This window comes from Anabrus simplex, chromosome 1 (assembly GCF_040414725.1).
Source record: "Anabrus simplex isolate iqAnaSimp1 chromosome 1, ASM4041472v1, whole genome shotgun sequence".
Classification (NCBI taxonomy): Eukaryota; Metazoa; Arthropoda; class Insecta; order Orthoptera; family Tettigoniidae; genus Anabrus; species Anabrus simplex.
Window position 1 is genome coordinate 1,216,943,916 of NC_090265.1, and position 13,137 is coordinate 1,216,957,052.

General features: G+C 38.3%; 1 protein-coding gene across 1 annotated transcript; it reads right to left on the reverse strand.

Annotated features, from left to right (window-relative positions):
* Positions 1–234: 234 nt before the first annotated feature.
* LOC136877590 (NPC intracellular cholesterol transporter 2) lies at positions 235–5,787 on the reverse strand. Its single transcript, XM_067151755.2, has 4 exons — positions 5,671–5,787; positions 3,414–3,521; positions 731–909; positions 235–407 (listed from the first exon to the last, which is right to left on the reverse strand). Exons 1-4 carry the CDS (start codon positions 5,732–5,734, stop codon positions 321–323), a joined length of 438 nt encoding a protein of 145 aa, XP_067007856.1. The 5' UTR covers positions 5,735–5,787; the 3' UTR covers positions 235–320.
* Positions 5,788–13,137: the final 7,350 nt, after the last annotated feature.

The window sequence follows — 13,137 nt, forward strand, 5'->3', positions numbered from 1 at the left end:
ATTCCTAAATCTAGAACAGTAATCCAGAACAATGGTCTTTTTGACCTAATGTAATATGACCATGGAGAAATCTGATGATAAAACAAAGGATACATGGATCAGTTAAGGAGGTAAGACGGTGAGATGATCGATATGATAGAAGTATGAAGGTAGAGAGCCTTGATGAATGAATAGATAGTAATTGCAGGACGCCAAGTGGTGAGTGATGTAAAGTCAGAATATTGTAAAAAATCAGAGAAGATTTTATTAAATTAAATTTATATAAATTTTGTTACAGCAGATGTTTGAGGAAATAGCTTCAGTCGATGTGTGAGGACGGTTCAGTTGACAACCTGGCCCGTAATTTGGAAGCATTCAACAGCTTTCTTGTCCTGGTCGACCAGAGTAAATTGAATGTCCACCGTAACCTGAGAAAGAGAAAGAATGCATTGCCAATGCCTCTGTAAACATACTGATGTTGCTATGGGCATTAAAATTAATATGCGATGATCCTTCTCACCCATCCAACTTTTAAGTCAAAATTGTGTATGATTTAGTTGACTCGTGGGTTTGTTATAGGACAATTTATCATATATAATTTTGGATTAAACTTAACGTTCACCACAAATACAATAGGAGATACACTGTGCAATTGGAAATAATACATTATTATTCTCTGTTAGGGGACGGATTCTTGTCAAATAACTGGACTCTCAGATACGAGTTCAGGTTTAAAATAATCAGTTCTTACCAGAGGATAAGCTTCAAGAATAGGCATCTCCAGGCGGTAGGTTACTTCTTCACCTGCGGCTAGTGGACACTCTGAGTTGGTGAGACTCTTGCAGCCGTCCTGTTGAGGCAGTGGGTAGTCGATGGTGATACCAGCACTTGTAGCCTTCACTTGGGGAGTCAACTTGTTCACGGCATGGTCTAAAACGGAGGAAAGTAGAAAATTATTATAATTGTTATTCCCCTTCATCTGTAGGTCTATTCTTGAACATAGGTGGATGTACTGAGTTTCGAACAAGTAACATACAGAATAAGGAGTTACGCCAAGAGAATTAATATCATAAAGACCTATAGAGAACTTCCTGCTACAACGGCAACAGTGAAATAATTTCCTATGGCCAGCCATCTTTGCCTATAGGCTAAGTGAAATTCATGGCCTAGCCATGTACAGGAGAAGAAGTCCGATTTCTACATTCTATATTGTTATGTATTATCGTATGGATAATCTGATCTACAAATTGGAATATATCTTAACTAAAAATTAAAATATATGTATAAAATATGCAAGAGTATATGTATTTCAAAATGTTTACAAATGCAGTTATATAAAACACGCTTCTACAGTTCAGTGTCTTAGATAATCACTCACTACATTAAATACGTGTACTGTTCATTTTATTAAGTCTGGATAAGAATTTTTCACGGCTAATTGTTTAATGTATCAGTCGTTCGTTTTTTATTTTGTAACAAAAACCGCAGAAGTATTTTCCCTAAGTTCTATTCCTTTTCTATGTAAATTACAATATGGTCAGTAGGTGCCTCAGTTTTTAATAAAATAAAGATTGCATGATTTATTGTATTATCTTCTTAACGATTGTGTAAATCCTGCACAATTGATTTAATATAACTGCAGATAAACCAGTTATTATAGTGTAAAATAAGCTTCTCCTCATCAAACCACAGACTAGTGGTGGTGGCGATCACTATTTTAAGTGGAAGTACAATTGGACAACCATCCTATATCAACACCAGTGAGAGGGAAAATTGAGGAGAAGCGGCACACCGAACAATGAATGTATCTGCGAACGAAAGGGAAAGGGAAAAGGCACGATTTTCGTGAAAATAAAACGCTCCCTAGACCACGTAAACTTAATGCCTTCGGGGTTGGAAGAGAACACGAGCTGACTAAGGCAGGTCGGATAGTACAGATGACGTGAGGAGCTTAACGCAAGGCAGTGGAAACAATGAAAGACACTGCTACGAGTACTGTGGTCCCCAAACCAACCTGTCCCAGTTTTAGTCGCCTCGCTTCTATTGCAGGCCGTTTATTCCGCGGATGTATTCTACCAGCCCCACCCACAGGGGAAATGCAACAGACCTGAGAGCACCACTGTAAAGTAGGTAAATATATGCTTAGTTCATTAAAAAATAAGCATGGGTACAACTCTTTTACAGAGACTTGGGAATTTTAGGAACGCCGCATCCTTTCGTAGGTGGGGTACAAGAATATGTACAGGATATTCATGTAAAAGTTCTTCCTTCCCTATCCGAATATATTACTCTGTACTTCGCAAGACAGAAATCTATATTCATATCGTGCGTATACAGAATAAAATAAATACCGTGAAAATTTTTCAAAAACTAAACTGATTATACAAGAGTTGATCGTTTTAAAATATGGTGAGAGGTGTATTTTGTCTAGCAAGATTAAAGTCAATCCATTCAACCGTCAATAAGAAATTAACTATAATTAGGAGGAGAATAACGTGCAGTGTTATAACATGAGTATAGAATTAAATTTTTTGTTAAGGTTGCTAATTTATTTTGCCCTTAATAATAACAGATTTTATTGCAGTGCATATCTTGAAGGAAGTTTTATGTCCATTGTTACAAAACACATGAACAACAATCTAGACCTTCAACTATTATCTAGTAGATATTGTTTATAATGTTGCCTGAAACTAGCAAGTCTCTGACGGAGACAGGTGGTCTATTCCACTGTCGTGCTGAAGACATAACAAATAAGTTTGTCTTTCTTGTGATGCAATGAGGTGGTGCCGTTAGGATGGTACCAGTTTTTGGTCATATTCCGAAATAATGATTTGATGAGAGAAGAATGATCACATTGTATTTATCTTGTGAGCTCATACTATTGAGCAGCTTAATGTTATCGGAGTTTACGCTGTCAAAATAATTGAGATCTGAAGAAAGCACTGCAAGAGTGAAGAAAACTCCAAATATAGTTTTATCCGGCGATGACTCATTAACGCCACAGACACCCATAAAATGTGTCAGTCCAGGAATGATGTGTACCTTCCAAATTCCTATTCCCATTTAAAGATGTTCAGGCTCTGGTAGAGTGACTACTGTTACGACGAACCTGGTCTCCAATTTGAGTAGTAAGAAAATGGTCTCACTGACGACCTTTACGGTTTTTGCCGAGGTGTTGGAAGTTCGTACCACAGGCGTTTCTATATGTGTCGGTAAGTGTACGGACACGAGATTGGTGCATTTGAACTACTTCGACCAACATATTTCGGAGTCTAGATCGTATCCGCTGCTTAGAGTTGGAAGGCCAGCGCTTTTCTTTCTGAACCACTCTGGCACGTTTAGCACAATCACGTTTAATCGCCTTTCACTGACAGAGCTCCATGAAGCTTTACCGTCATATATGTAGTTATCTTTGTAAGGAATTTTGAACTTACCTATGGCGATGTCCACTTCTGCGACGATGTTTCTTCCTCGCTTGAATTCGCATGGCTGAGTGTCACAGCCACTGACCCTCACTTCAAGAGGAGCTGGTCCCGACACACCTGAAATAACCCACATTATCTAACTTTGGACATGGGTAACCCAGGAAAATAATTTAGAAATAATCCGTCGATAATTCGTGTCCTAATGACTTAGTCTGCGCATTATCCATGGAAATGTAACATAACGTACTTTCATACACTTGTTATTTCAAAATGTTCCTGCAGTATTTACCAAACACAACAAGTAATAACTGAGTTGCGTGCTAGTAAGTAGTTCAAAAGGAACAGACGTCTATTCCGAAATATTTTCCTTATGGCCCATAAGCATGATCCCTGAATATACAAATAGAAAATCTGAATTAAATTAAAGCTACTGTTGCAATAAGCACGTCGGTGAGACTGATTCTAATGCAGAAATCTTTGTTTTTACTATTTGTTTTAAGTCGCACCGACAGGTCTTATAGCGACGATGGGATAGGAAGGGTCTATGAGTGGGAAGGAAGCGACCGTGGCCTTAATTACGTACAGTCCCGGCGTTTGCCTGGTGTGAAAATGGGAAACCACGGAAAATCATTTTCAGGGCTGTCGACAGTTGGGCCCGAACCCACTATCTCCCGCATGAAAGCTCACAGCTGCGTGTTCCTATCCACATGGAGAACTCACCCGGTAATGCAGAAATCAGCCAATAATTTAAGGGTGGCCCCTCTGATTAGTGTTGTTCACCCATTTAGTGTCATAGACTCGATATCATCTGCTACTCTAAGCTAGGAATGAGCTCTGCCAACAGAGAACTATTAATCCTATAGTACCCGCGCGGAGTGCAATAGTTATCCAATACTTAAATTTATGTATTGATAAGAAATTTAGCAGCTAGTGTCCTAGATACAGTGTGTACCATTCTGACATATTTCTTTGTACATTTTCAGTCAGCTTCGCTTTTAGATTTGCAACAATGTGCTTTGCTAGTCAGTCTGGAATTTATATTAGTGTAGTGCTGAGCTCTGCGTACGTACTGGCATTTTTACATTTTTGACCAGTACTAATTAGCTCTCCGACAGTAAAACAGTTGTTTCCTGCCTTATCCATATTATGTCAGGAGTAAATAAAGCGATAGAATCTGACTATGCCAAGTATTTCAGACCTCGTGAAGCGAAAAATATAACCTTTAGCAGGGAATAATAAGGACGTGCTTGATCTCGAAAATGAAGATGTCTTCCATGTTGTGCTATTTATTTCTGTGTGCATGATTCAGTAAGTATAATGGAATACTTTAGTATATTTCCTTTAGACCAAGAAATTATAAAAAATAGTGAGCTCGATAGCTGCAGTGGCTTAAGTGCAGCCTGTATGTGCTCGAACCCCACTGTCGGCAGCACTGTAGATGGTTTTCCGTGGTTTCCCCATTTTCACACCAGTTAAAGGTCGCCATAAGACCTATCTGTGTCGGTGCGACGAAAACGTAAAGAAACTTGTCAAAAAAGTATAAAAAGCATTATCTAATATAGAGCCATACATGTAACTGATGTGGAACACAAGTGAAGTTTAGAAGCACATATACTGGAGATTTAAGTCCAGAGATTTAAAGATGGAAACTCGCAATTTGTAGTTTACCGAGAACTCATTCTTGATAAATCGTGAGAGGATATATTTTTAACCAACGGAATGCCCTCTCTATTTCTGCCCCGCAGTAATTCAGATTACCAGATACAACTCAAATGTCTTACTAACTCATAAGCACCAGGTATTTAGCCCGTACATAAGCAAAATTCAACAGAATATATCCTATGAGAAATAATAAAATGGTCTAAATTAAGATCCCATACTTACGTTTGTAATACAGCACATTCTCTATGTCCAATCGCCTCTAAAGTGTATCCCTTCATGTGTATCATACAAAGTGAATAAGCATTACTGTTACATTTCGGTTAAGAACAAATAGAAGACAGGGTAAAATATATTAATAAATGGAACGTACTCTTAAATATTCCCGCAAATAATCTCTGATAAAATGTGCAGCATGTTATTCAATTTCAGGTATAAGTTGTGATTTAAATATTTATCCTTTTGAATGATGTATTATAACTGTTCCCACATACAAAAGGTATTTTATGAATGTATAATATTTTTGTGGTCTTAAAAATGCCTTTCATAACTTTTCTAACTAAATGATATCAAACTAATTTCGGGAGGGGAAGGGTGTTCTACTCACATTTGTCGAAGGAAGTAGCGCTGGCTGCTGCTACCAGAAGGGTGACTGCTAGAAGGCGGAACATGATGTGATTTTACGGTGCTGTAGTCGGCTGCGATGGAATGCTCGAAGATGGCTCGATCAGTCCAGGTTTATATACCATATCTCGGCTAGGTTTTTGTTGAACACCTGGGCTTTCTGAAGTATCCGATGACCTACGTTATCTCAAGTGCTTCGTGTCTAAGTAATTACATCACTTTATCGGATTAGATCTTAATTTATGTGAAATAATATAATACCTCCTTAGTTACAAGATATTGTTATTCCATTTCATGCTTTCCTAGATTTATACAATTATTATTTCAATTACTTAAATTGTAATGTCCATTACATTTATAACGTAACAGCTCACAAATATTCAGGGTCAGCTGTATAAGACATGTAAAGTGTACGCGGGGAACGACACACACTACATCCTCTGCTTAGAAGGCATGTGTAACAATTTATTAGATACAGTTATGTGGGATGTTTGAACTATATTTTGTACTTTAACTGGGGATAAAAGTTCTTGATAGAGACGAAAACCAGAGATCGGGTCACGTGGATTTACGTCACCTCTGAAAATTGCCACACGTGATTTATTTATAGATCTAACATTTTAGCAATATATTCATTACATTCTAAACACATTCTAATTATCTTTGCTCATATTTTCGGTGTCCCTGTGTGATAGTACTCTCATCGATCTGCCACAGTCTCATCATTAGCTTTGACAACATAAATATGAATGAGGTATGATCAATCTACAGTAGGCCTATATGCTGCCGGTCCCGGTTACGAATGGTGTGAAAGAATCACTCGCAGATTTGGTTCCTGTATAATTTTTAAGTTGGTTTGGCAGATTAACATGTAGTTGAATTTTCTATCTCAATAAAAAACGCAATAAAATTACCTCTTCCCTTAATTTACGGGTACACATCTTCAGTGTAATCTAGGTTAGATCTGACAGTTGATGGTGGAACTGCTGGGGGAACCAATCAGCCTTCAGACTGTAACTAAATACATCTAAGTGTTTGCGTTTAAATGTAGATACGGGTCAAAGAAATTAGGTACCATTCTAAAACTGTTCTTAATAACTCCTTGCTGGGGTTAGAAATTTTCAAGTCCGAGGGCTTCAATGTCCAAAGCAGCCTCTCGTCCTATCATATGCATACGTGTACTTTTGGTCTAGGTAGTTCGAACCAACACAGTCATAACTATCATACGTAAACTTGTAGGAATGTAAAGTACATAGTAACCTCTGCTATCGAAGTGTCAGTAGTGTTTGGCACAATAACCGAGCTCGATAGCTGCAGTCGCTTAAGTGCGGCCAGTATCCAGTATTCGGGAGATAGTGGGTTCGAACCCCACTGTCGGCAGCCCTGAAGATGGTTTTCCGTGGTTTCCCATTTTCACACCAGGCAAATGCTGGGGCTGTGCCTTAATAAAGGCAACGGCCGCTTCCTTCCTATTCCTGGGCCTTTCCTATCCCATCGTCGCCATAAGACCTATCTGTGTCGGTGCGACGTAAAACAAATAGCAAAAAAAATATTTTACACAATCAAAAATAGTTATTTGCTTATCTCAAATAAATGTTGATAATCCTGTGTTGATGTGAATGTTAAATGTCCGTATTATTTTCAAGATTACGGTGGGGAATTAAACAAACGTCATACGAACATCTTCAATTTAGTCTTTTATGCCTTTCACGTTCAGTCTGAAATCCTAAGTAAAACTGAGCCCCTCTACAATCCTCTATTTGCAACTAGCACTGTGCCCTGAGGTCCAAACGTCGAATAATTAAATCATTTAAAATTGAGCGTACTATTCGCCGCCACAGTCTCCTTCTACTTCTCTTTCCCTCAATGAAGTCTATTATTCTAGCTCGTTGAGTCCAAGCATACTAGTGTCGCTATCTGTGGACATGTCTTAGAACTATAATCTATTGTACTGGATTGCACGGCATTCAGGGTCACCCACAGAATACTTTTGTGGTGTAGATTGCAATATGTTTGCTGCTGATGATTGGTTTTATTGAGTCATCGGTCGTCAATAATTTGATTGCTACGATAATTATCATCATCGTAGGCAAAATATTTATGACTTACTAACAAACCGTCAACTTGAAAGATAGACATGTAGGACCGAAGATGAGCGTAGGATGGGGACAATTTCCACACTGTGGTGGGGACCTTTTCTAATGTCGATAACGGCAGCGTTCGATTATTATTGTTGTTATTATTACTTTAATGACGTTATTACTGCCAGAGAATTTATTGCAAAGATACATGTGTAGGGCGTTCAGAAACATACATGTGCTTTAGTATCACTTATTGTTATTGTCCAACTCGTTGGTTGAATGGTCAGAGTACTAGCCTTCGGATCAGAGGGTCCCGGGTTCGATTCCCGGCCGGTTCGGGGATTTTATTCGCTTCTGATTAATTCTCCTGGCTCGGGGACTCGGTAGTTTTGTCCGTCCCAACACTCTCCTCTTCATATTCACACAACACACTACACTACAAATCACCACAGAAACACAAAGTTCGGTTAGGGGCGCGCAGCTGTGAGTTTGCATCCCACTGTTGGCAGCCCTGAAGATGGCTTTCCGTGAGTTCCCATTTTCACACCAGGCAAATGCCGGGGCTGTACCTTAATTAAGGCCACAGCCGCTTCCTTCCACTTCCTAGGCCTTTCCTATCCCATCGTCGCCGTAAGACCCATCTGTGTCGGTGCGACGTAAAGCAAATAGCAAAAAACAAAAAAAAAGTATCGCTTACATCCCGCCGCTATCCTTCGACCTTCGCTTAACTTCTAAAGACTACACTCGGTTTTGTTCCTTTGTACAGTCATGTGTTGCAATGATAAACGCCAAAACGGAGGGTGTATTTTGTTCATTGCGTTCATTGTTTAGCTAGAACAGAATGACGTTCTGTCTGATGATTTGCTTCGTGTACATACATCACATTCCGGACGCCTAATCTTAATACCCTACATTATATCTCCCGAAAGTGTGATGTGAGTATAAACTATTCACCTGTCCCCTCGGACGATTGTAGGCATACTGTGACAGTGAAAAAAATGAAATGGCGTATGGCTTTTAGTGCCGGGAGATCCCAGGACGAGTTCAGCTCGCCAGGTGCAGTCTTTTGATATGACTCCCGTAGGCGACCTGCGCGTCGTGATGAGGATGAAATGATGATGAAGCAACACATACACTCAGCCCCCGTGCCAGGGAAATTAACCAATGATGGATAAATTTCCGACCCTGCCGGGAATCGAACCCGGGACCAAAGGCCAACACTCTAACATTTAGCCATGGAGCAGGACACCGTGACAGTGATTTTAAATAATAACAATGCCATGAGTTTTACGTCCAACTACGTACATTTTTATGGTTTTCGGAGATACCGAGGTGCCGGAATTTAGTCACCCAGGAGTTCTTTCATGGGCCAGCAATTCTACTGACACGAGGCTGACGTATCTGAGCACCTTAAAATACCATCGAACCTGCCAAGTTGGGCTCAGAAGTCCAGATAACTATGCTATCATTATTAGAATATAGGGCATATTCAGTGGAGTGGGTGAGGGACGCCGTGAACGGATATTTTCAAACTTTATTATGCGTATGTAGTTGTAGTATTATCTTTCGCAAGTCATCATCATATTCAGATTATTTATTTTGTTCACTCATTAAGAATATTTATATCGTACCGATCTATCGCAATCCCATAAAACCTCGGCGACCACTCCATCCAACAGCGGGCGAGAGAGCGAACGTGTGACGTCATGCTGTCATCGAGACTTCGCAAGCGAAACGAGCCAGAGCCTGGACTCGAAAGAGTCAAGTACCGCGATTCCAGGCATCACTCTCGCACATCACTAATCTATATATATATAAAGTAGCTTGTCCTGACTGACTGACTGATTCATCATCGCCGAGCTTAAACTACTGGACATAAAGAGAAGACATTTTGGGGATATATTCATATTATGACGTAGGTGCTCGCTAAGAGAGGATTTTTGGATATTCCTTCGATAAGGGGGTGAAAACGGGGGTGAAATTTTAAAATGAGTTGCTCTATATCTCAAAACTTTAAAAGTTTACAGATGTAAAAATTGGTATTTAGAATCTTCTTTAAAAATAAGGAAACACGTATTTTTTTGTTTTCAGAAAATCCCAATAGGAGGGGTGAAGAAGGGTGAAAATGGGGAAAAATGGGTTGAATGCCTTTAATCAGGATACCGGTACCTATATCTCAGAAACTGAAGATATTACAGACCTGAAAATTGGTACTTTTGACCTCTTTTAAAAATAAAGAAACACGTATTTTTTTGTTTTTGGAAAATCCAATTAATGGGAGGGTGAAAAGGGGGTGAATTTTTAAAATGAGTGAATCTATATCTCCAAACCTTTAAAGTTTGCAGATGTAAAAATTGGTATTTAGAACCTTCATTAAAAATAAAGGAACACGTATTTTTTTGTTTTCGGAAAATCGCAATAGGAGGAGTGAAAAGGGGCTAAAAAGTGGTTGAATGCCTTTAATGAGGCTACTTATATATCAGAAACTGAAGATATTACAGACCTGAAAATTGGTGTTTGGGATCTCCGTTAAAAATAAAGAAACACGTATTTTTTTTGTTTCTGGAAAATCCGTTTTAGGGGGGGGGGGAAAGGGAGTAATATTTTAAAATGAGTGTATCTATCTCAAAATGTTTAAAGGTTATATATATGAAAATTGGTATTTAGAATCTCCTTTAAAAATAAATAAACACACGTATTTTTTCGTTTTTGGAAAATCCAAATATTGGGGGGTAAAAAGGGGGTGGGTAAATTTTTAAAATGAGTGTGTATACATCTTAAAACTTTAAAATTTACAGATGTAAAAATTGGTAGTTAGAATGTCCTCTAAAAATAAAGGAAAACGTATTTTTTGTTTCCTGTAAATCCCAATAGGAGGGGTGTAAAAGGGTGAAAAATGGGTTGAATGCCTTTAATGAGGATACATATATCTCAGAAACGAAAGATATTACAGAACTGAAAATTTGTATATGGGATCTCCTTTAAAAATAAAGAAACACGTATTTTTTAGTTTTGGAAAATCCAATTAATGGCGGTTAAACAGGAGTGACAAATTGGGTGAATTTTTGAAAGACTATATCTACAGAATATCTTGGAAACGTTAAATGTTACAGACGTAAAAAGTGGGTGTTTGTAATCTCCTGTAAATCTAAAGAAACATAGGTGATTTGTGTTTGGAAACTCCACTTAAGGGGAACTCAAAAGGGTGAAATTTTAAAATGAGAATTTTTACAGTTTATCTCAAAAACTTAACATGTTACAGAAGTGAAAAATGGTTTTTTATCTCTATTAAACATAAAGAAACGTGTATTTCTAGCTTTCGGAAATACCACTTGGGTGGAGGGGGGGGGTAAAAGTGACTGAAAATGGTGTTGAATTCTTTTAATTAGGCTACTGATATCTCAAAAATGAAGATGTTACAGACGTGAAATTTGATATTTGCAATCTGCTTTAAAAATAAAGAAACACGTATTCTCGGAAAATCCAATGAAGGGGGGGGGGGTGAAAGAATTCAAAAAATTAATTGAATTAATTGAATGAGAATACATACATCTAATAAAAACTAAAGTTGTTACAGACGTGAAAATTCGTATTTGGATCTCCTTTAAAAACAAAGAAAAACGCGTTTTGGGGGGAAACCATCTTGGAGGGCGGGAGTGTAAAGGAGTTGAATTCCTTTCATGAGGACACATAAATCAAAAACTGAAGAAGTTAGAGTCGTGAAAATTGGTATTTAGAAGATCCTTTACTATTAAAGAAACAAGTATTTTTTGCGGGAAAATTCACTTAGGGGGGGGGGGGGGAGTAGTGTGAAATGAAGTGAAAAAAGTAAATTATTTTTATGGGGATACTTATATCTCAAAACTGACGGTAATAGACGTGAACATTGGTGTTTGAAATCTTCTTTAAACATAAGAAACAAGCCTTCTTTTAATTTTTTTTGCGGGGGGGGGGGTGCCGGTAAATAAACTTAACGGCGGTGGGGTGTAGAAGGAGGTGAGACCAATTTATTTTACTGTTCTTAATGTACTTATAAGGATCCTCGGCAGCGCGCCGGCCTCTCACAGCTGGGTTCCGTGGTTCAAATCCCGTTCACTCCATGTGACATTCGTGCTGGACAAAACGGAGGCGGGACAGGTTTTTCTCCGGATACTCCGGTTTTCCTGTCATCATCCATTCCAGCAACACATAATAATAATAATAATAATAATAATAATAATAATAATAATAATAATAATGTTCCGGACCGTCGTCAAATGTGCGGACCGCGCTGGAAACGGCTCCTGGACGGGTAATGACTAAGAATGCAGTCCGGTCGCGGGTTCAGTGCCTTCTCGGCACCCAATATGACACCACGCCGGATCTCCTGAAGGATTTTATCCATATTAAAAATGATTATAGGAAAAGATGGCAAAGATTTACGTACCCAACTGACCGGGAGGAATACCTGAGCCTAGCCCGGGAAGTACGAAATCGATTGCTGGAAAAGAAGATTGAAAAATGGGAGGAAACATGCCGTAATCTAATAGAAAACGAGTCAGATCGGAAATTTTGGTGGGTTCTCGCAGAAAACGAGTCAGACCGCGAATTTAGGCGGATTATATATCTAAAACAATAAGCATTCAATTATAAATTTCAGTATAATACCGTAGCGAAGCACGGGTATCTTGCTAGTCTATATATATAAAGTAGCTTGTCCTGACTGACTGACTGACTGACTGACTGACTGACTGACTGATTCATCATCGCCGAGCCAAAACTACTGGACATAAAGAAATGAAATTTTGGGGATATATTCATATTATGATGTAGGTGCTCGCTAAGAGAGGATTTTTGGATATTCCGTCGCTAAGGGGGTGAAAAGGGGGGTGAAATTGTAAAATGAGTGTGTCTATATCTCAAAGCTTTAAAAGTTTACACATGTGAAAATTGGTATTTAGAATCTTCTTTAAAAATAAGGAAACACGTATTTTTTTGTTTTCAGAAAATCCCAATAGGAGGGGTGGAAAAGAGTGAAAAATGGGTTGAATGCCTTTATCAGGATACTGTTACTTATATCTCAGAAACTGAAGATATTACATACCTCAAAATTGGTACCTTTGATCTCTTTTAAAAATAAAGAAACACATATTTTTTTGTTTTTGGAAAATCCAATTAATGCGAGGGTGAAAAGGGGTGTGAATTTTTAAAATGAGTGCATATATATCTCAAAAGTTTTAAACTTTAGAGATGTAAAAATTGGTATTTAGAATCTTCATTAATAATAAAGGAACACGTATTTTTTTGTTTTCGGAAAATCCCAATAAGAGGGGAGAAAAGGGGTGAAAAATGGGTGGAATGCCTTTAAAGAGAATACTTATATCTTAGAA